The sequence below is a fragment of the Physeter macrocephalus genome, chromosome 20, assembly GCF_002837175.3.
Source record: "Physeter macrocephalus isolate SW-GA chromosome 20, ASM283717v5, whole genome shotgun sequence".
Taxonomy (NCBI): domain Eukaryota; kingdom Metazoa; phylum Chordata; class Mammalia; order Artiodactyla; family Physeteridae; genus Physeter; species Physeter macrocephalus.
In genome coordinates, this window is record NC_041233.1 from 69,872,070 (window position 1) to 69,897,054 (window position 24,985).

At 36.1% G+C, this 24,985-nt stretch overlaps 1 protein-coding gene across 2 annotated transcripts in view; it reads left to right on the forward strand.

Annotated features, from left to right (window-relative positions):
• Positions 1-24,985, forward strand: part of ATRNL1 (attractin like 1) — a 744,759-nt gene that overhangs the window by 345,238 nt on the left and 374,536 nt on the right. For both annotated transcript variants that reach the window (XM_024121650.1, XM_024121651.1), the window contains exon 26: positions 11,655-11,733. In XM_024121650.1, the coding sequence (XP_023977418.1) occupies positions 11,655-11,733 (79 nt within the window). The remainder of the gene's footprint in view (positions 1-11,654; positions 11,734-24,985) is intronic.

Below are 24,985 nucleotides of genomic sequence, written 5' to 3' on the forward strand. Positions count from 1 at the left end.
TGGTTTGGTGGTGCTGAATTCTCTTAGCTTTTGCTTGTCTGTAAAGCTTTTAATTTCTCCATCAAATCTGGATGAGATCCTTGCTGGGTAGAGTAATCTTGGTTGTAGGTTTTTCTCTCTCATCACTTTAAATATGTCCTGCCACTCCCTTCTGGCTTGCAGAATTTCTCCTGAAAGATCAGCTGTTAACCTTATGGGGATTCCCTTATGTGTTACTTGTTGTTTTTCCTTTGCTGCTTTAAATATTTGTTCTCTGTATTTAATTTTTGATAGTTTGATTAATATATGTGTTGGCATGTTTCTCCTTGGATTTATCCTGTATGGGTCTCTCTGTGCTTCCTGTACTTGATTAACTATTTCCTTTCCCAGATTAGGGAAGTTTTCAACGGCCTCTCCCGTTGCGGAGCACAGGCTCCGGACGCGCAGGCTCAGCGGCCATGGCTCACGGACCCAGCGGCTCCGCGGCATGTGGGATCTTCCCAGACCGGGGCACGAACCTGTGTCCCCTGCATCGGCAGGCGGACTCTCAACCACTGCGCCACCAGGGAAGCCCTATTTCCACTATTTTATCTTCCAGGTCACTTATCCATTCTTCTGCCTTAGTTATTCTGCTATTGATCCCTCTAGAGAGTTTTAAATTTCATTTATTGTGTTGTTCACCTTTGTTTGTTTGCTTTTTAGTTCTTCTAGGTCCTTGTTAAATGTTTCTTGTATTTTTCCATTCTGTTTCCAAGATTTTGGATCATCTTTACTATCATTATTCTCACTTCTTTTTCAGGTAGACTGCCTATTTCCTCTTCATCTGTTAGGTCTGGTGGGTTTTTGCCTTGCTCCTTCATCTGCTGTGTGTTTTTCCTGTCTTTTCATTTTGCTTATCTTACTGTGTTTGGGGTCTCGTTTTCACAGGCTGCAGGTTCATAGTTCCCGTTGTTTTTGGTGTCTGTCCCCAGTGGCTAAGGTTGGTTCAGTGGGTTGTGTAGGTTTCCTGGTGGAAGGGACTAGTGCCTGTGTTGTGGTGGATGAGGCTGGATCTTGTCCTTCTGGTGAGCAGGTCCACGTCTGGTGGTGTGTTTTGGGGTGTCTGTTGCCTTATAATGATTTTAGGCAGTCTCTCTGCTAATGGGTGGGGTTGTGTTCCTGTCTTGCTAGTTGTTTGGCATAGGGTGTCCAGCACTGTAGCTTGCTGGTCGTTGAGTGAAGCTGGGTTTTGGCGTTGAGATGGAGATCTCTGGGAGATTTTCGCTGTTTGATATTACGTGGAGCTGGGAGGTCTCTTGTGGACCAGTGTCCTAAACTTGGCTCTCCCACCTCAGTGGCACAGCCCTGATACCTGGCTGGAGCACCAAGAGCCTTTCATCCACATGGCTCAGAATAAAAGGGAGAAAAAATAAGAAAAAGAAAGAAAAGAAAGAACGGAAGGAAGGAAGGAAGAAAGGAGATAAAATATAGTAAAGTTATTAAAATAAAAAATAATTATTAATAAAAAAATTTTTTATGTAAAAAATAAAAAGGACAGACAGAACCCTAGGACAAATGGTAAAAGCAAAGCTAGACAGACAAAATCACACACAGAAGAATACACATACACACTCACAAAAAGAAAAAGGGAAAAAAAAAAAAAATATATATATATGTATATATCGTTGCTCCCAAAGTCTACCTCCTCAATTTGGGATGATTCGTTGTCTATTCAGGTATTCCACAGATGCAGGGTACATCAAGTTGATTGTGGAGACTTAATCCGCTGCTCCTGAGGCTGCTGGGAGAGACCTCCCCCTCTCTTCTTTGTTCGCACAGCTCCCGGGGTTCAGCTTTGGATTTGGACCCGCCTCTACGTGTAGGTCACCGGAGGGCGTCTGCTCTTCGCTCAGACAGGACGGGGTTAAAGGAGTAGCTGACTCGGGGGCTCTGGCTCACTCAGGCCGGGGGAGGGAGGGGCACGGAGGCGGGGCGAGCCTGCGGCGGCAGAGGCCGTCGTGACGTTGCACCAGCGTGGGGCGCGCCGTGCGTTCTCCCGGGGAAGTTGTCCCTGGATCCCGGGACCCCGGCAGTGGCGGGCTGCACAGGCTCCCGGGAGGGGAGGTGTGGGGAGTGACCTGTGCTCGCACACAGGCCTCTTGGTGGCGGCAGCAGCAGCCTTAGCGTCTCATGCCCGTCTCTGGGTTCCGCGCTGATAGCCACGGCTCACGGCCGTCTCTGGAGCTCCTTTAAGCAGCGCTCTTAATCCCCTCTCCTCGCGCACCAGGAAACAAAGAGGGAAGAAAAGGTCTCGTGCCATTTCGGCAGCTCCAGACTTCTCCCGGACTCCCTCCCGGCTAGCCGTGGCGCACTGGCCCCCTTCAGGCTGTGTTCACGCCACCAACCCCAGTCCTCTCCCTGCGATCCGGCCGAAGCCCGAGCCTCAGCTCCCAGCCCCTCCTGTCCCGGCGGGTGAGCAGACAAGCCTCTCGGGCTGGTGAGTGCTGGTCGGCACCGATACTCTGCGGGAATCTCTCCGCTTTGCCCTCCGCACCCCTGTGGCTGTGCTCTCCTCCGTGGCTCCGAAGCTTCCCCACTCCGCCACCCGCAGTCTCCGCCGTGAAGGGGCTTCTAGTGTGTGGGAACCTTTCCTCCTTCACCGCTCCCTCCCACTGGTGCAGATCCCGTCCCTATTCTTTTGTCTCTGTTTATTCTTTTCTCTTTTGCCCTACCCAGGTACGAGGGGAGTTTTTTGCCTTTTGGGAGGTCTGAGGTCTTCTGCCAGCCTTCAGTAGGTGTTCTGTAGGAGTTGTTCCACATGTAGATGTATTTGTGGGGAGGAAGGTGATATCCGTGTCTTACTCTTCCACCATCTTGAAGCTCCTCTGTATAGTTTCTTGTAATCATCAGCTCTATCAGGATATAGACCAGTTCCAGAATCTCAAAGAAACCTTCATAGGGCTTCCTTTACAGTCAGGCTTTTTCCTCAGCCATAAACCCTGGCAACCACTGATTGGTACCCTGTCTGTATAGTTTTGCCTTTCCCAGAATGTCATATACATGGAATCATGCAGTATGTAACCTCCTGAGATTGGTTTCTTTCCCTTAGCATACTGCATTTGAGATTTATCCAAGTTGGTTTTTTCCATCAATAGTCCATTTCATTTTTGTTGTTAAGTGGTATTCCATTGTATGAATATACTCCAGTTTGTTTATCCATCCACCCTTTGATAGATAAGAATTGTTATACTTTTCGGCAGCTATGAATAATCCTGCCGTGGACAAGATTCATACTTGTATAGGTTTTGTGCAGACATAAGTTTTCATTTCTTTAGGATAAATATCTGGAAGTGGGATTGCAGAATCATATAGCAAATGTATGTTTATCTTTATAATAACTGCCACTATTTTTCAGAGTGACTGTATCATTTTGCCTTGCCACCAGCAAAGTATGAGGGTTTCAGTTGTTCCACATACTCAGTGCTTGGTCTTGTTAGTATTTTTTATTATAGCCATTCAAATAGGTGTGTGGTGGTATCTTATCATAATTTTAATCTACATTTCCCTCATGGCTAATGACATTGAATATCTTTTCATGTACTTATTAGCCATACTTTTATCTTCTTTGGTTAAGTGTCTTTGCAGATTTTTTGCCTATTTTTTATTGTTTGTTTTCTTATTCTTGGGTTTGAGTATTCTTTATACGTCTGGATGTAAATCTTCTGCCAGAAGTGTGATTTGATATAATTTTCTCCCAGACTTTGACTTGTATTTTTATTCTTTTAACAGTGTCTTTTGTGGAGAAAAAATGTTTTAATTTTGATAAAATCCAATGTATTTTTTTTTCTTTTATAAGTTATGCTTTTGGTGTCATATAAGAACTCTTTGCCTACTCAAGGTCACATAGATTTCCTTCTAAGTGTTTTATACTTTTACATTGTACATTTAAGTCTGTGATCCATTTCAGATATCTTTTGTTTTTGAGTCTATGATCCATTTTCATTATTGTTTATGATTGAGGTGTAGGTCAAGTTTCATCATTTTGCATATGGATATCCAGTTTTTACAGCCTTTGGAAAAGACTGGTCTTTCTCTTTTGAAATGCCTTTGCAGCTCTATCAAAAATCCATTCACCATCAGGCTTCCAGTTCCAGGAAACACTACATAAACATAATCTCTCTTTAGGTCCCGTGGGTCTCAACTATAAAACGTGGATGATATGCATGGGCAGCTATTTGGTAATTGTGAAAAGTAAGTATCATCAGGCAGATCAGGGAAGAACACCAGAATTCAGAGCACCCTGAAATATTTGGAAGTTAACCATTTATTCCTCCAGTATCCCCTGCCTTGAGCCTCAATGCAGAAAAATCCTGGAAAAATACTCTAGTTCTGACCTGTGCTGTGGAAAAGGAAGCCCTTGAAGCTCAGAGAGTAGGGGAGATCCACCCCCCAATTTTTCCTCTCTTTTTAAAATATTTACTTATCCCCAATTCCAAACAGTCTTGAAGCAGGAACACCGGCTGCAGCAAAAACGGCCAGGAAGCTGCTAGAGCCAAATCTCCAAGGGTTGGGAATCTTCTACATAAGGCAGAACTTTGGGTACAGGAGGGTCAATACAAATCCATTGCTTTTCCCTCTTCTCTGTCCTCCCAATGCAGAATGTGGCACAATCACAGAAGCGGGTAGTTTCTGGCCAGAGGATGGAAAAGTGAAGCCCAGAGAACCAGAAAAAGTCTGGGAAATAACAGAGAGAGAAAAGCCATCCCATAAAGTTGAACTTCTGGGATCTTCCATGTGAGGCTCTTATCCTAATTAGTATACCAAAGAATTTGAGAAGTGGCTAATGGTTAGAACTCTGCCCAGGCCCCAGACTGAACCCACATGGCAGACTTAAATAGCACTGAAGAAGCTTTGGGTACATTGTAAGCACAGCCTACAGATGTCTAAAGTAAAATATCTCTATAGAGAATATCGACATTTTCTATAAGATACAAATAAGACCTCAGTCCCTCTGTAAATTTGATACAGCAGAAAGGGCTGTGATGGAAGTGCGCCATTCTTCAGATTGGTTAGCAAGTCAAGGACTGTCTGTCAATATTTATTTATAGCTTTAAGAAAAACTTTATCGGGTGTTGGATCTGTTAACCATCCATATGGAGAAAAGTAACATTTGACTCCTACCTCATACTAATCATAAAAATAAATACCAGGAGAAAAGGAAAAACAATGAAGTATCATCTAGAAGGTAATATGGGAATTCTTCTTCACATCTTTAGAACTGGGAAAATTTCTTAAACAGACACACAAAGCACTTCAATAAAATTAGACTACAGTAAAACTAACAATTTTTGTTGTCAGAAGATGTCATTAACATTGTGAAAAGTCAAGCCATGCAGTAGTATAAAATATTCACCACCTATATAAAGGATAAAGGCCTTATAGTCACAATATATAAATCATATAAATCAATAAAAAACAGTCTTAAAACTCAACTCTCCGCCCCCAAAATGGCAAGAGACTTGAATAAGCACTTCACAAAAAAGGATAAGTGGCTAACAAAATATAAAAATGTGCTCCATTTAATTTTTATCAGGGAATGCAAATTAAAACCACAATATAATACTATCTACTATTCACCCATTATAGTGGCTAAAAAGAACAAGATAGATGATAATCAAATGTTGGAGTGGATGTGGAACTCTAGACACTTCTGGTGGTCTAGAAGTTGGTGCAACAACTTTGAAAACAATTTGACTATATTCTAAAGTTGAGCTTACCCATACTCTGTGATCCAACAATTCCATTCCATCAAAGGTCATGTTAAACATATTTATAGCAGTGTGTTTTAAATAGCCAAAACCTTGGAATAACCCAAATACCTAAAAATAATAGAATATGGGGCAATGAAAAGAACAAACTAATTCTAAAAGAACAATATGGATGGCATTCACTAACATAGTTTTGAACAAAAGAAGCTAGAAACAAAAGAATGAATATTTTAGGATTCCATTTGTATAAAGTTCAGAAATAGGCAGAAACACACTATGGTGTTAAAAATCATTATGCTAGTGACCTCTGATGAAGAGGGGAAGGGCAAAGTACTATTTCTTTACTGGGGTGGTGGTTACATGGGTATATTTTCTTTGCGATAATTCATTGAGCTGTATACTTGTGATTTCTCTATGTGTGTTATGCATTAGTGCTTTAGGAAAGCTTTTTAAGAAGAGCATTTGCTACTTTAAAAATATTAAGGGAATTTTGTAATTGAAACTTTTATCTTGACTACATGGTTTCAAAAGGTATGCTTTAAATAAAAGTTGAGTGTAGAAAAGAACACTGTATACATTGACCTTTATAATTTTTGGTGCAAGTTTGTGAGATTAAGGTTTTATCCAGGTACATGATTTGTAACAGGAGTAGTTAACCAGGAAGGTCTTCCTTACTATATGTTGCTTGCCTTTTTAATACTTTGTCAAGGAGGCTTTAGAGCAGTCTATTTTCTGTAAAATATTTCAAGAAAGGATTGAAGAGTTATCAAATGTGCTCTTTAGATTTGTAAATCTGTTACCGGTTTGGGGGAGATTCATTCAGGTGTTTTGCTATGAATTTTACATAAATGATATCAGAAGTAGATTTTATGGATTCTTTCCCAGCCTTCATTTAACTCCTTCCATGTGGCTATGCAGTGAGGATTCAATTTGGGAGGAATTGATCCCTCACCAGCTTCATGGGTGGGCTAAAGCCAGTAAGTGCATACCCTTCATTTCGCCAAGTGATTGGCGAAGAGTGGGCATGTATAATGGTATGTGATAGAAGTCTGGAACTGCGGCATTCGCTTTTGTATCTAAGAGAAAAACAAGCCTGAGAATAAAGCTGATGCACGACAGAGTGTATGTCAGAAAGAAATGTAGCCAGGGCCCTGACCAGAACAAACATGGAACTTATTCTTCCTTTTGACTCTGGGGAGTGTCTTAGTCTGCTCAGGCTGCCATAAACAACGAACACAGACTGAGTGACTTTAACAACAGAAAGTTTATAATCTCACAGTTTTGGAGACTGGGAAGTCTAAGATCTGAGTGCCAGCATGGTTGGCTTCTGGTGAGAGCTTTCTTCTTGGACTGTAGATGACCACCTTCTTGGTCTGTGTTCACGTGGCCTTTTCTCGGTACAAGTGCCTGGGGAGAGAGCACAAGCTCTCTGCTGTTTCTTCTTATGAGGACACTAATGCTACTGGCTCAGGGCTCTACCATTATGACCTCATTTAACTTTAGTTGCATCCAAAAGTTCCTATCTCTAAGTATAATCACATTGGAGGTTAGGGTTTCAACATACAACTTTTGGAGGAACTTTTGTAGCATTCTGCCTCTAGCCCCCTAAATCATGTCCTTTTTGCGTGCAAAGTACATTTGTTTCATCCCAGCAATCCCAAAAGGCTTAATTCATTCCAGAATCGACAGTAAAGTCTGAAGTCTCATCTGAATATCGTCTAAATCAGATATGGGTGAGATTTGGGGTACAAGTTAACCCGAGGCAAAATTCCTCTCTAGTTGTGAGCCTGTGAAACCAGGCAAATTATGTGATTCCAAAATACCACGGTGGTATAGGCATAGAATAGATATTCTCATTTCAAAAGGAAGAGAAGTAAAGGAAGAAAGGGGCAGTGGGTCCCAAGGAAGGCTAATCCCATCAGAACTTAAAGATTCGAGAATAACCCTCCTTGGCTCAGTGCTCTACCTCCAGGTCCCCTGAGGTGGCAGCGTCACCGCATAGCTCCGTGGTACGGCCCTGCCACGTTAGCTTGGCAAGGTGGCCCTGATGTTACAGTACTGTGCTGCAGCCTTGGTGCCAGGGCTCTTGGCGGGGGTATCCTGGTCCTGTAAAACCCAAGAGGCTCCACCCTTTGAAACTGAGGAGGATCCATCTTTGCCTCCTGGGCCTGTGGTGGGAGTGGGAGCTCTAAAGGTCTCTGATTCCCTTCTGGGTCCTTCTTCCCTTTTCTTAAAGGATGAAGCCTGCTTCCAACTAAATAGCTCTATGTTCCCATCCCATAGAATCCAAGAAGCCTGAAAACCTTCTTTCATTCCATCTTGTTTTCTCTGTACCCTTTAGTTTAAACTCTCGGTGTCTCTGCTGGTATAACCCCATATCTATTCCTATAATAGTATATTATTAGAAGAATATTTTCTTTTTATTTCTTTTTATTACCAGCCTAATATGAATTAACATAGAAAGCATACAAACCCCTGAAGTGTATATCTCCTCTTCTCAAGGAGGTAAAATCGTGAAAACTGAAAAATTTTTTACTGGCTTCCTCTATCATTGTAAAAGTGACACTCTTCACTTGTGTCATGAAATTTAGATCAGAAAGAATTTAAGTTCCCTTTGGAGAAATTCAGCAAGTCTTCACTGTCCTAAACTGAATCTTGATCATGTAACTATTTTGGGGGGAAGATATTTTGAATTACAAATTGTCAAATAAAAATACTTTCTGGTATTTAGGTTACGTTTAATTATTAAATGTAAATGAATTTTGGTATGTGTACTATTGTCTACTACTGCATACACTGTGAGAGAAACGGTTGACAAGATATGGTGTCTGACTCAATATAAGGGATGATAAAATTGAATGTGTTTTAACATTTTACCTGGAAAGTAATGGTGAGACAAGAAGTCAACAGAAAGGGGAGAACTTGCAATTTAAGACTTTTGTAACTTAGGCAATTTACGTAAACTCTCCATGACCTCAACTTTCTCATCTTTTAAATGAGTACATAACAGAATACACAGTATATCATGTGTGATTGTGGTAATGAAAGAATTAATGCATGTACAACATGTAACACAGTGCTTGGTACATATTACTCAATAGATGTTAGTTACTTTTATTATGAACGTTACTCAGGAGTACAGTTTGGACATGGTAGATTTGAGGTGATATTTATCTCTCTTGTTAAAATTCTTAAGATATTATGGTAAGACTTAAATTCAGATAAATGGATCCTTGGACTATATATAAAGTATCAATTCTCACTACTGTATTTCAACAGTTGCGTTGTTAACCTGGATATAACAAGGGAAGTGTAACTGCTTTGGCAGTCATTCAGACTAGAACAGGGTTTCGGCACTATTGGCTGGTTGGCTGGGAGAATCTTTGTTGTGGGGAGGAGGACTGACCTCTATATTGTACCATATTTGCCAGCATCCCACTTGATGTCCACCAAGTGGTGACAACCAAAAATGTCTCCAGCCACTGCCAAATGTCCCTGGAGGGCAAAACTCTCCTGATTGAGAACCAGTGGACTAGAAGGAATCATGTAAGAGTCTTCAAATGTATAAAGAAGTATTACAATATAGAAGAAGGAAATGACTGATTCAGTGTAACCCAGAGACAGAAGCAGCACTGATTAATAAAAGTTAGAAAGACAGCTTAACAGAAAATTTTCATAGTTTGTGCTAGCTAAAAATAAAATGCACCAACTTATGAGCCAGCAGAAGCTACTACGTGTATTTAATTAGGAACGGGATCACAATCAGAGTTGTGCTGGGAATTTCTTTCCTGGGAGGGAGTCTGAACTAAATAATGTCATTGGTCTCTTTTAATGATAAGATGCTCTCATTTTGGCAGGTTAAATGACTTATATTTGGAAATGATTCCAAATGAGGTCATAGTTGAAGCCATGAGAATAACTGAGCTCTTTTTCTGAGAGCAAGAATAGATAATATCATGGTCTTGTGAATGAATTTTCAGGAATGTCCATAATTTAAAGCAAGGAATCAGGAATGCAGTCTACTTTCATTGACTCCATAGTGTGTCAAGAAGGATGAAGGAAGCCAAGAAAATAAAGTGTTCAGAAGGGTTTTAAAGGATGGATGGTTGGTATTGTCAATTGAGAAGTAAAAGACAGTTGATAGAGAAAAGACTAGTTTATTTAATTTTTAGAAAGTCGTGATGAGGAAGTACCCACTAAATTGTTGCATAGTATATAAACATTAATTATTAATATTAACATTTTTATAGTATACAAATTGGATACCAAATTATAAGACATTAAATAAGACTAGGTTATGAGGAAATTGACGTGGAAGTGGCTACATGGACCACTTGCTCAACAAACTAGAGGAAGCTACAGCGTTAATAAAATAGGGCTATTGTTTTTTAGTTTTTAGGAGATGTGGGACTTGAGCACTTCTGAAAATTTAAATTTAGATGAAATAGAATGAGTTTATAAATACTAGAGGGAAAGATAATTATGTAAAAAGCAGTAAGGTACCTCAGTGATTGATACTGGGGAATATGGAAAACAACTGTTATGACATAGGGTGCATGCGCAGAGTTCAGAGTTCCCAACAGATGGGAAGGAAAGAGTCTGAGGCTTATGTGGCTCGTTTTGAATTTTGGCTCTACCACTTAAACTCCCTGTGTGACTATAAGCAATTTACTTTGGACTTTTCTGAGCATTGGATTCTTCTTTTCTAAAATAAGAATAATATATCCTATCTGGAAATGTTCTTATAAAACTAAACCCAGTCATCAGTGTGATGTATCTAGCACAGTATCTGGAATGTGTTCAGCACTCAGTGGATGGGTGCTAGAATTATCAATGTCATTGTCAGCATCATTGAAAGATATTCTAAGATTTCTTTAAGTGAGGCAAGGAGAAAATATATATTAAGTATTTGACAAGAGTAGAAAGTGTCAACATTTACACTGCTTATGAGTGAATCAATTGATGAGTACAAGGGTTATCAGTTAAGGGTGAAGACTAGGTTTTTGGTAGTGGTCATGACCGGTGAATTTATAGTGGCACCGTTCTGCTCATTTCTGGGTCTTTTCATAGCATAATCTTTGACCACAGAGCAACGGAAGGGAAAAGAAACAGTAATGCGTGTTTGGGATTGGTTAACCAGATTCACATAAATCTTGTTATTTTGAGATTTGTCAGTCTCAAATTACTGCTAAAAAAGTATCCTCTGTTACATAGTCTATCGCATATGGGACCTAATACATATCGACCACATGTATATACATTGTAACTGAATTATTTCTTAATTTAAACATTAGCATATACAAGGGATTCTCAACTTCTGTAGAACTGACATTTTGGACAGAATAATTCTTTGTCATTGGGGGCAGTCCTGTGCATTGCAGGATGTTTAGCAGCATCCCTGGCTACACTCACTAGATGCAAGTTGCACTTCTCTCCCAGTGTGGTAATCAAACATGTATCTAGACGTAGTCAAATGTCCCAGTGGGGGGATGGGGGGCAGGGCTAAATCACCTTCAGTTGAGAACTACAGGCGTATTCTCAGATATAAGATAGTTGCTAATAAAGGTAAAATGAATAAATGTGTGATATTTAAATTTATAAAACTGCCAGATTTTACGACTCAATAGCAATTCTAAAAAAATTTATTGCTGTATAAAACCAACAGAATTATCAAGTTACATTCCTTCTGACAGAGAAAATCTGAAAGATAGACTATAATATATATTAAAGAGTATAATTTTTCTACCTATGTACTTTGCTTTTATTTGAGAATGTTTTACAAACTTCTAATTTATCTGTTTTGCTTGAATATTTACCAAGGTAAAGTGATTATTTCTATATATTTTTAAATCCTCTACATATTCTTTTATCATTTCATGACACATTGCAAGTGTTTTAAGTAAAACTTATTTGTGTTTTATTTTCTAGTTGTTTTTTATCCTTGTTACTGGTGGCCGCTGTGGTGTGGAAGATCAAGCAAACATGTTGGGCTTCTCGACGGAGAGAGGTAACAGTAATATTACTTAATCTTTTGTTTAAAGATTCAAGCAAACATATGGATCTGTATTCCTTAATTGACATCCTCCTTTCAAATCGAGATTTTCAAATCAGTTTCATTTATTAAGATTGAGCAAGTCAATCTAGTATTTTTTAAGCTTTAGAGCAAAATTTGCCACTGTCATTTTAAATCAGTATCTGTAGAAGCATTGGTTAGTTGCAGAATTTTTTAAAAATAGTGTTAGAATTTATAGTGGATACCAATATTAATTTTGTTGATTAAATAACCTGCAATCTCTTTAATTTAGGTAGTTATACTATAAAAACATTATTTTTATAACTTACAATTTAAAAGAATATTCTGAGCAATAAATATTAATTTTTGGTTTGTATCTTGTAGAATTCTTTTTTTGGTAATCAGATCTTTTTCATGAGTATCTGATAATCCAAGAATGTTTGAATTGCACCTCAATTTGATACATTTCTATATCAGAATTAATCATGTGTGTCCCTTATAATCTTAAAATTGATAAAAACAGTAATACTGTTACAGAACAACAGCTGATGATGTAAATATATTATACAAATATAGTTTCCTAACTTTGTACGTATTAGTTAATTGAAAGGAACAAAGAAATATAATAATATGAGGATCCTAAATGTGCAGATTTATTGTTCTATACCTCATATAATGAAAAAGCGTTTCTGTTTTTTAAATATTATTCTATTTTTATTTTTTATAAATTTATTTATTTATTTGTTTATTTTTGGCTGTATTGGGTCTTCGTTGCTGCACAAGGGCTCTCTCTAGTTGTGGCGAGTGGGGGCTACTCTTCGTTGCGGTGTGCGGGCTTCAGTAGTTGTGGCTCACGGGCTCTAGAGTGCAGGCTCAGTAGTTGTGGCGCACGGGCTTAGTTGCTGTGTGACATGTGGTATCTTCCCAGACCAGGGCTCGAAGCCGTGTCACCTGCATTGGCAGACGGATTCTTAACCACTGCGCCACTAGGGAAGTCCGTCTATTACTATTAATGTTAGTATTAGTAACATTCTATTTGCTGTTGCATTTCCCAGTATATTTTTATACGTTTAATTTTGTGAAACAATGTATAGCAGAGATATAATTACTTATCTTCTTGTTTTCCACATATAAGAAGATTATATTTAAAAACAATCCAGAATATTCCAAATTATAGAATTAGTAAATGACATGAGTTCTTCTTAATTATTCTCCTATTTTCAAACATCCAGTGCCTACCTATAATATATTTGCAAACTTGACACTCCCCTGCAAATAAATTACTTACCCTAATTCTCTCCACCTCTCTGATTTTCTATACATGGGCAGTGCAACATCAGTGAGAATTTACTTGGTATGGTCCTATGATAAAATGTAATCCAATTTAAAAGGAATTTAAAAAATATTAATATATAAATATTTTGCAGAAAGTGGAATTCTGTGTGGAGATAAACAATCTTCTACACATGCTAGACAATCTATTAAGGTAAAAGTATGGATTCAGCAAGGAAAAAAACAAGTGGTAGGCAATATGAAAACATTCCATAATGGAGTAGAGCAAGTGACTATTTATGCCTCTTATCATTAGAAAATAAGTTAGGCTCAATCAGGGAGCCTGGGTTCTCACTTCATTATGACTAGCAATGTTTAAATATCTGATTTCTAAAGTTTATAAAATGTAACTGGATAAAGATAGAATTGTGAAAACATCGATGTGCAACTCTGCCATTAACTAGGTGGGTAAGCAGTCTAATTGAATTCAGTTTCCTCTAAAGAGAGGCGTCATACTATATAACTTATTCTCAGTTTGAGGTTCCTAGAGCTCTAGGAATGTTTATATGTAATACTAAAGTTTAGAAACTATTAAATATTTGAGAAAAATAATGGGAATTGTTCATTTAACTATGAAACTTTCACACTTTTCAAAATGACAAATTGCTTTTGGTTAATATATCACCTCTGTGTAGTATGTAGTTTATTGCATATTATCGGAAGGTCTGGCCAGCTGATATTACTTTAATTTTTAAAATACAAATATGAATTTATTTTTTGATTAGAAGTCAAAATCTAAGTATGTGTTGCACATGTGAGAATGGAGAAAAAATAGGAAGGAAGGGAGAAGTAGATTAGGGACCTCTGGGCCAGTTCTAATTTGTGGTTCCAAATGTTACTATGTCCTCTTGATAATCCTCAATTTAACGTCCTTTTAATGTCCTCCTCCAAGTCTTCCAGGTAATGAATCTTTGTTAAAGAATATAATAATATTTGCATTTAATTTCCTACCTCTACCAAAATACAAAATCTGTCCTGTTGAGAGGTCATGTCATGTTACAATATCATGTTAAAAAATATTATGGGGAATTTTATCATTTTTAATTTTATTAAATCTTTTAAATACAAATTTCTAAATGTCTTAGAAACCATTCTTATGTTGATGCCCAAAGTAAAGGTGATATTATTTTGATGACTACCAGACATCTCTTTAGCTAATAATTTTTATATTATTAAAAGATTGTCATTTTGGTTTTAGAGACCCAAAGACTTTTAACTACACAGTTGTAGCTAATATGATAATCCCATTTATAGACTTTATGTAAATGGGGTAAAAATGTGTTTTTATCTCTCTTTATTCAGTTTTAACTATTAGATAAACACTAATATTCCCCAAAGGAAAATACCTCAATATTTTTTCTTTATATGGAGATGTTACTTTCTCCAAAGCACTAAGACATCAATTATTGTAAACCTCAGAGGACCCCTATGAGTAGTAGAATGACAGTTTATCTAACAGTAAATGAAGGTTATTTAAAGGATTCTTCCTTCTTGGTATTTCTGTAATTTTGTTATAGGAATTGTATTACTTGCTTTTCTAAATATAAGGACTGTTTTAAAATGAAAATAATCTTTAGACATTTAAAAAATATATTGTGTTAATTAAACCAGACATATTGCTTTTTTTTTTTTTTTTTTTTTTTTTTTTTTTGTGGTATGCGCGGACCTCCCTCTGTTGTGGCGTCTCCCGTTGCGGAGCACAGGCTCCGGACGCGCAGGCCCAGCGGCCATGGCTCACGGGCCCAGCCGCTCCGCGGCATGTGGGATCCTCCCGGACCGGGGCGCGAACCCGGTTCTCCTGCATCGGCAGGCGGACGCGCAACCACTGCGCCACCAGGGAAGCCCTGCTTTTTTGTTTTTAACTATTCGAAGGTTTGGGTCTCATAAACACACACGTACATTTTTTGTGTTATAATTTTAATATCAGAAACCCATTAATAATGTTATACCTTTGAATAATTACCCCTTGAATTCAGGGGCTCTTAAAAACACAAAAATGAAACTATAAAGGACCTTAATTTTAATGTTACCTCTTCATATGGGAGCTCGAAACCCATTTCTGTGATAACACTATTAAAAATATGAAAGTTTCGTGTGCATGTAGGGGATGCTGTGCTAATTAATGGAAACAATAAGTGGACATTGATCGGTGGAAATATTATAAAATATGAGAAGGATGAGTTTATTTTTATAGCTTATGCTTGTTACAGAGGTCTTGAAAACCTGAGATTCAAAGGCACCTTGAAGTTTAGATAAATAGTCATTACATTACAAAAACATTTGTTAGGGCCAGGTATATATTAAAAGGAGACTTTTTAAATAGCATCATCCTACTTAATAATTTTCATGTTTAAACTAAAATATGAGTTTTTAATAGGTATTAAAGGCACAAACCCATTAAAATTTTATAATTACTCCTTGCAATAAAGGTATTTAATCTTATATTTGACTAACATAAGTGGAAATATCATGCATATCTTAACAGTTATAAGAAGTTAATTTTTTCAGTTAACAACATTTATTCCTATATATTTTGGGTGGTTTAACTGTAGTATGCCTCCATTAAAATCTAACTGGAAAATCTATAGAATAATAGATCCCATAAGCAAAGGTAAGGTTATATTAATCAACTTCACATTACTAGTGGGTTTGTGTATTTGAATGATTATATTTCCTGTACCAGGAACTTTAATTTCTTTTATTCTCTTTACAGTTTTTTAAAGAATAAAAAATATATTAATATAGATCGTTACCACATTATTTGCTTATACTTCATAGTATAGTATGCATCTCTAATTCTTAAAAATCAGTAAGAACAATATTGTCTGGGATAAGTCAATGTCCAATGAGTGACTGATCTTGTGTTCATGATACTCTATTTTCCTGCACATTTCACAGTCAGGCAGCATAAAACCTGGATTTGAATTTAACATAATCAACTTGAAGTTTGAGTTAAAAACAATAAACTAAAACCCATAAATAGTAGCTCTGAGTGACAAACTACTTTTCTTAAGGCAAACAGATTAACTCTTTCCTCTGTTTCATGGGCACAGAAAAACAGAAAAGAATTAATATCATTAAGTTATACTTTACTAAGGAAATGTCATGAGTCAACAATTTATGATAAAATCATCTCTGAGAGTCTAAATTTGTGGTAAATGGGTTCTCATCTAAATATTATTAATGTAATGCATCATTGTTTACAAAGTAAGTTACTGTACCTCTGTAGAAATACACCCAACTTATTTAGAGAGAGGAGAGTGGGCACCGAGTGAAGAGAGTAATGAGAAAATGTTACTTTGGGTGGTAAAATTAAAATTAATTAATTTAGGTGCTGTATGAAACTTCTTGTACAATTTCTTAGTAATGTAAGAATCTGTATTTTATTTTTAATGGTCAAAATTGCAATATCTAGATAAAGCTTTCCATAAAACATGTTCCTTTGTCAAAAAAGCAAGAAGTTTTAAAAATCATTATTAAATAATGAGCTCAAATAAACGTCTATCTTGGCAGTTAATGGCCTTAGTATCAGCTTATTTTTCCTTAACATTTTCTGTAATGTTATGACACAAATCAATCATTTGATGTACCACTTAGAAAGAAAAAACAGTGCCAATTAACTATGGCTCTCTTGCCACTAAGGATATTTGTTTTATACTATTCAAAGGACTCTTACAGAATTACTTATAGATTTTATTATATATCAACATATATATACATTGAAAGGAAAGTAAAAGCAAAATAAATTGGGTAAGGTATTACCAAAACTTGTTCACGTTCATAGTCCAGTTTTTCATAAATCACTTTGACTTAGGAAAAAAAAGTTTTGTTTATTTCACATAGTACCATTGACTAGAGTAATCAAGTTTGTGTCTGTGCAGGCAATGACAACTATATCGTAACTGCCATCTGGCCAGTAGTGATTGTACAATTTCATTGAGTATAAGATACATCAGACTTCAGAGATATTAAAATGTGAAAACAAAGTATGTCTTAGAATCTATAAAATATGGTAGGGCCTACTTTATAAGGTTTATAGTACTAAATGAGTTAATATGTTCTGAATACCCCACTGCCTGTTACTTACCAGATTTCAACAAACGTTAGCAGTTATTTTTTGTTGATACGTAAAATAAAGAATGATTAGCAATATATTATGCATTCATATTAGTAACAGCAACTCCTGTATATCTAGGATTATTTTCCTCCTCCATATCCACTTTAACACAGTGGTTCTCAATCTAGCTGGACCTTTAGAATCACCTGTAGATCTTAAAAAATATATTTATATATCCCTGAGTGCCACTCCACTACTCGACCCCCATCAGACCTATAAATCAGAATTTCTTTGAGGCTCAGCTTGATGTATATATTTGTAAGCCCACAATTGATTATAATATGCACCATTAGCACTGAAACTCTGCTTTGACTTCTACTCTTAGAGAGATGGAAAACCATTGAATGGTTTTCCACAGAGGAGTTAAGTGATTTGAGCTAAAAGGATCTGCTTTTAAACTGATAATTCTGCTGCTGTGTTAAAACTAGATTATAGATAGACACCTGTAGACACAGGAAGACTAGTAAGTAGGTTATTACCATACCTGGTGAGAGATGATGATGGCTCAGATCAAGAGGTGGCGGTGGATATGGCAAGGATTGGATTATGAGTACATATTGAAGATAATAACAGGATTAGATGGATGGGGTGGTGTGAGAAAGAAAGAAACCAAGCATAGAGCGTGCAGAAAATGAAGGAAATAAGAGAGACTAGAGGAGAAATTAATGCAATAGAGAACCGAGAAACAGCATAGAAAATCAATGAACGTAAGTTGGTTCTTTGAAAGATCAACAAAATTGGCAAAATAGCTCAACTGACCAAGAATAAAAGAGAGAAGATTCAAATCACTAAAATCGGGAATGAAAGAGGCAATATTATTACTGATCTTCTCGAGATAAAAAGCCTTCTAAGGGTACACTATGAACATCTGTAGGCCAACAAACTGGATAATTTAGGTGAAATGGAAAACTTCTGGAAAGGGATAAACTGTCAAAACTGATTCAAGAAGAAATATAAAATCTGAGTTAGACCGGTAACAAGCAGAAAGATTGCATTAGTAATTAAAAAATTTCACACTAGATGGATCAATGTCCTGTCTGCAACAAGCACATGTAGCGCCCAGATCTTGCTTTCCAATACAGTGTTCCAATTAAACGAACAAGGGATTTTTGGAGAATTGGCCGATTCTCGGACTGGGACAGGAAATACACAAACTGAGCCTGGAGTTTCTTGTAGTGCCAGAATGTAAGGAATTGTTCAAATACACAAACACACACACACACACACACACACACACACACACACATACACAAACACTACAATGATGAGAGTATGTCAGAGGGATACTAGAGCCACCAGAGACAGCTCCCATGATCAAAACAGGAACAATTTGAGCAATAAAATAATATTTTATGATAAGCAGGTATATAAAATAAATATCAGCGAACCCATACTGATATAAACAAGTTATTGAATAAATAAATAAATGGAGGAGAATTGATGTTCTCCCATGCAGAAGAATTCCAAAAAATTTATGTAGGTAGTTTGCCCTTGAGTAGGTGGAGCGTAAATGCACACTCCTTAAGTGTGAGATGAACATGGTGACTTCCTTGCAAAGAACACGGTATGGAATGGGGTAAAAGAGTAAAACTGAGTCACTTTACAGTGGAGAAGTCTGGCAGACACACCCTTAGCCAGGTGATCAAGGTCAACATCAACAGAGATTAGTCATGGTGATAGTATGTATCTTTGATATGATGTGATAAGAATGGGACTTTATCTCTGTGGTCTTCCTCCCCAAAACCCATAACTCTAATCGAATCATGAGAAAAACATTAGCTCAGTCCTAGTTGAAGAACAATACCTGAATCTAAAAAATACTTGATCAGTACTCATCAGAACTGTCAAGCTTTAGGAGACATGACTACTAAATGTAACGTAATATCCTAGAAAGGATCCTGGAACAGAATAAAAAATGGACTTTAGTTAATAATAATGTATCAATATTGGTTCACTGATTGTCACAAATATACCGTACTAATGCAAAATGATACTAAGAGGAGAAACTGGGTATGGGACATACTGAAACTCTGAAATATCTTTGCAATTTTTCTATAAATCTAAAACTATTATGAAATGAAATTATTTTTAAAACTTTTCACAAAGAAAAGTCTAGGCTCAGATGGCTTAACTGGTGAATCCTACCAAACATTTAAAGAAGAATTAATATCAGTCCTCACAAACTCTTCCAAAAAAATAGAAGAGGAAGGAACGCTTCCCAACTCTTTCTGTGAGGCCAGTATTATCCTGATACCAAATACAGACTACGACATAAGCACAGACCAATATCCCTTATGAATACACACAAAAAAAGTCCTCAACAAAATACTAGCAAACTGAAACCAAAAACACATGAAAGAATTATACACTATAGCCAAGGAGGATTTATCTCATGAATGTAAGACTGGTTCAACATATGAAAATCAGTCAATACAATACACCATATCAGTAGAATAAAGGACACTGATCACATGAGAATCGCAATAGATGGTAAAAAAAAAAAGCGCCAAACCCTTTCATTATAAAACACCCAACAAACTAAGGGCGAAAGCAAACTTAACCTGGTAAAGGGTGTCTATGAAAAACACATAGCTAGTTAACATCATATTTAAAGAATTCTTCCCTAAGGTCAGGAACAAATCAAGGATGTCCACTCTTAACGTTTCTGTTCAACATTGTCCCGAGATCTTCAAGCCAGGGCAATTAGGCAAGGAAATGGGGTAACAGCCATCCAGATTGGAAAGAAGTAAAACTATCTCTATTAGCAGATGACATGTTTTTTGTATAAAAATCCTCGGGAAACCACCAAAAGATTATTAGAACTAATAAATGATTTCATTAAACTTATAGAATATAAGATCAATATACAAAAATCAGTTATATTTCTATACACAAACAATGAACAATCTGAAAATAGAATTAAGAAAACAATTTGATTTAAAATAACATCAATAAAATAAATTACTTAGGAACAAATTTAAGAAGATAAGTATGAAACTTATACTCTGAAAAACTACAAAACATTGTGAAAGAAATTAAAAAGATTTAAATGAATGGTCAGATATTCCTAGTTGGTAGATTGGAAGACTTTATATTGTTAAGATGGCAATACTTCCCAACTGATACACAGATTCAGCATGATCCCTATCGAAACACCAACTGGCTTCTTAGTAAAAATTGACAAGAGGATCCTAACATTCATATAAAAATTCAGAGGACCCCGAATAGCTAAAACAATTTTGAAAAAGAGGAGCAAAGCCGGAAGACTCACACTTCCTAAATTCAACTCACTGCAAAGTTACATTAATCAGTTTGGAGAGCTTACTGGCATAAGGATGGGCATATGATCAACAGAATAAAATTGAGAGTCCAGAAGTAAACCCTTATATTTACAGTCAGTTGATTTTCTACAAGGGTTTTAAGACAATTAAATTGGGGAAAGATTAGTGTTTCCAACAAATGATGTTGAGCAACTGGATAGCCACATGCAAAAGAATGAAGTTGGACCGATACTTCACACCATCCACAAAATTGAGGGAAAAATACACATAGATGTAAGAGCTAAAACTAAAAAATCCGTAGAAGAAAACACAGGAATAAATTTTCCTGACCTTGAAAAGTCCTCTTAGATATGACACCAAAACACAAGTGGCAAAAGAAAAAGTAGATAAATTGGAATTCATCAAAATTAAAAACTTTTGTGCTTCAAATAAAACCATCAAGAAAGTGAAAAGACAACCTAAAGAATGAGAGTAAATGTTTGTAAATCATTTATCTAAGTGACTTGTATCTAAATATATAAAGAACTCTTACAACTCAGTAAAATAACAAACGATTCAATTAAAAATAGCCAAAGGATTATGACTGGGCGTTTCTTCAGATGAGATATATAAATGGCCAATAAACATATGAAAAGATTCTCAGCAACATTAGCCACCAGGAAAATAGAAATAAAACCCACAAAATACCACTTCACACCCAGTAGGATGGTTATGATCAGCAATAATATATGTTATTATTCACCAATAATTATCACCATTAACTACCAATATTCATCAATAAGTATCACCAATTATCACTAATAATAAATGATAAAAATTAATTGAGGATGTGGAGAAATTTAATGCCTCATACATTGTTGCTGGGTATGTAAAATGGTGCAGCCACTTTGTAATACAGTCTGTCAATTTCTCAAAAGGTTAAAGTCTCCTTATGACCCAGCAATGTCACCCCTAGGTATATACCGCAGAGAAATGACAACATAGATAAACAGAAAAACTTGTATATAAATATTTTTAACAACATTATTCATAATAGCCATAAAGCAAAACATCCCAAATGTCCATCAGCAGATGAGTGAATAGTGTGATATGTTTGTAAATGGAATGTTACACTTTATTAGAAAAGAATGAAGTCCTGATAGATGCTATGACAATGGATGAACCTTGACAACATTAGGCAAATCTATACAGACAGAAAATTCGTGGTTGTCTTGGGCTGTGGAGTGCCTGGTGGGTGAGGAGTGAGGGGTGGCTGAATAGCAAATGATTGCTAATAGGGACAGAGTTTCTTTTTGGGGTATTGGAAATATTTAAAATTAGATTGTGTTGACTGTTGCACAGCTCTGTGAATATACTAAATACCATTTAATTTACACTTTAAATGGCTGAATTGTATTGTATATGAATATCTCAAAATAGCTGTTAAAAAAGGAGAGAGAGAGAGAGAGAGAGAGAGGTTAGGAGGAGGAAGAGAGAACTTAAAGCATGAAGTGTAGATAACTCTTAAGAGGTTTTTTGCTTCAATGGGGCAGAGTGTATACACTTTAAATTCCTGCCTTTTGTTGTAGAGGAATTTACTTTCAGTGCTTCGGTCTAAAGCTATTCCGTGCACTGGATGGTCCTCATTGAATCATGTAGATAAGGCAACCATATAGTTGATTGAACTTAAACAAAACAAGCACACACATTTAAACTGGTTATTTAATTTTGGTGTTTTGTAATGTAAATGGAATGTTCATTAATATAGTACAGCAGAGCAAGTAAATTATATCTTATTCTTGAAGTCTGACATAGATGCTTCTCATTTACAGTCATTTATGTGGGTCAATGTAAAAAGGAAACAATTAAAAATCTATTTTTGTTTTATTTACACCTGCTAGATGACTAGGGACTAGTATGTTCTCTCTTACATCTAAATACCTGATTAGTAAAAGAAGAATTTTGACTTATCAGAAGTTGTATTGCTTTTGCTGAAATAATGTCTTTTTTAAAGTAAAAGATATTATTTCAAGGTATATGATCTTTTGTATTGCATAAATTATTGTGGAATGATGGAAATAGAATTTCTCAGGATTGTATTCAGATCCAGGATTTGGCACATTAAACGTTGAGTGTATGGGTGATAGTATTACCAGCATTCCATATTAGCATCGTTCATATTTTGTAAATTGTTGTTTAAAATAAAAGAATTGTCGCATTTAAGGATACGCCATAATTTTCACATCTGTAGTTGAGGATCCGTCTGCCTGCCCCCTACCTCCTCCCACAGTGTCCTCCCCGCCCCCCGACTGCATACTCTTTTGCTAGCTGTATACTATTAATACTTGGACATTTATATATACTTTTTATTTTTATAAATTTATTTATTAATTTAATTTTTTTTTTTTTTTTTTTTTTTTTCTCTCTAGTTGTGGTGAGCAGGGGCTATTCTTTGTTGCAGTGCGCAGGCTTCTCATTGTGGTGGCTTCTCTTGTTGTGGAGCGCGGGCTCTAGGCGTGCAGTCTTCAGTAGTTGCGGCACGCGGACTCTAGAGCGTAGGCTCAGTAGTTGTGGCGCACGGGGCTTAGTTGCTCCGTGGCATGTGGGATCTTCCCGGACCAGGGCTCGAACCCGTGTCCCCTGCATTGGCAGGCGGATTCTTAACCACTGCCACACCAGGGAAGTCCCTATATATACATTTAAGCCTAATACATAATTAAGCACTATGTATAATTTTATGAGCTAAAATTTCTTCTCCTTGTGAACCTTTAAGATTCATTCTACTGATTCTAGTTGGTTAGAAAATCTGCTTCTAGCAATTTTTAAAAAAATTATGACTGAACATGGTTACTGTAATGCATTCCTTATTAATTGTCCAAAATTAGTTTAGTTATCTAACAGTATATAGTTATCTCAATCAGGTACTTCTTATTTTTATTTCAAAATAAAAATGCTTTTATTAATATCAGCATCCTGCAGAATTGATTTTCCCAATAATTCAACCATATTATAAGGAACATAAAAACAGTATTAAATTGAAACATCTAGATATTGTGCACCCTCCATCACTGGTAGTGGTTTACTGTAATAGGGATTCTCAATCAAAGAGGACATTTCAAAATAGTATAATTTGAAAAAGCCTCCTCTGGTTGATTTTGATGTCCCCTTTAGAGAGGCAATTCTCTTCTTTCTCATCCCCTAGTCACAGCTGTACTGGAAATAATGCTAACTTAGCATTTAACACATACTGTCATTATCAAGAAATTACCTGGTATTCTTGCTACATAGTATATTGCATTTATTTATTTTTAAAGTCTTTTAATATCTGTATAATTATGGTCTGATTTGGTTTGTTGTCATTCACTGAAACGATTCATATACTTTAATTGTAATATCTAGGAAAGCCACTATTAGAGTAGTATTGAATGAACATGGTATTCATAGAACATGAATGACTCTAATATTGAAAGTGTTAGCTATTTTAGTATATTAATTAATTTGAGTCTGAAATCGCTGTTATATTATAACCAATACTTTGAACAAGGGCAGGCAATCACAGCTTGATTCTTTATTCCCATAGCTCATGAAAACTCATTTCATGTGGCCAAATGGTTTCTGTTCCTTGAGTAGCTAAGGACAAGCACGACTTTTTTCCCCTCCCTTTTTTTTCTAGACATGTTTTCCATTTCTTTGGTAATTCATTTCACAAAATTTTATTCTAAGAGTGGAAGAGAATGTTAAGTCAGTCTCTCTACTGGAAGTAAACATTGGGCACATTGCTAACAAATCAAACATTTTTATTGCCTTGTTTGCATTTTTTAATATCTATTTTTAATAAGTGATATGTCTGTGTTTCAAAATTCAAAATTTGCACCCCTGTTCCCTAATCACTCAATTCTCTCCTTCCAAGAGCCAATCAGTGTTATCAGGGTTTTTTGTTTTTATATTCTTTTGAAGTTATTTAATGCATACACAAGTAACTGTGAACATGCCTTTTTCTCTTTATTATTTACTCTAATGATAGCATACTATATACACCTGTTTGGAAGATTTTAACATTTAACTTTAAAATTCTGAATAATTCTTATAATTCGAAATTATTACTTTTTAAAGTAATATTGCATGTCTAATAATGAGGAGTCAAAAATGTAAAACTAATATTTTCATGGTGTATCACATTTTGACCATTTAAAATTTTTTTCTCTTTACTATTTATTTCTATCGTGAAGTCAGGCACTTAGAATATTCTTTCAAAGAGATTTTTTAAGAATTACAGGATACCATTTTAGCTATTAATTCTGAGAAATAATTCTTTTTTAAAATTTTATTGAAGAATAGTTGATTTACAATGTTATGTTAATTTCTGCTGTACAGCAGAGTGACTCAGTTACGCACATATATGTCCTTTTTCATATTCTTTTCCATTATGGTTTATCACAGGATAGTGAATATAGTTCTCTGTGCTGTATAATAAGACCTTGTTGTTTATGCATCCTATATGTAATAGTTTGCATCTGCTAATCCCAGACTCCCAATA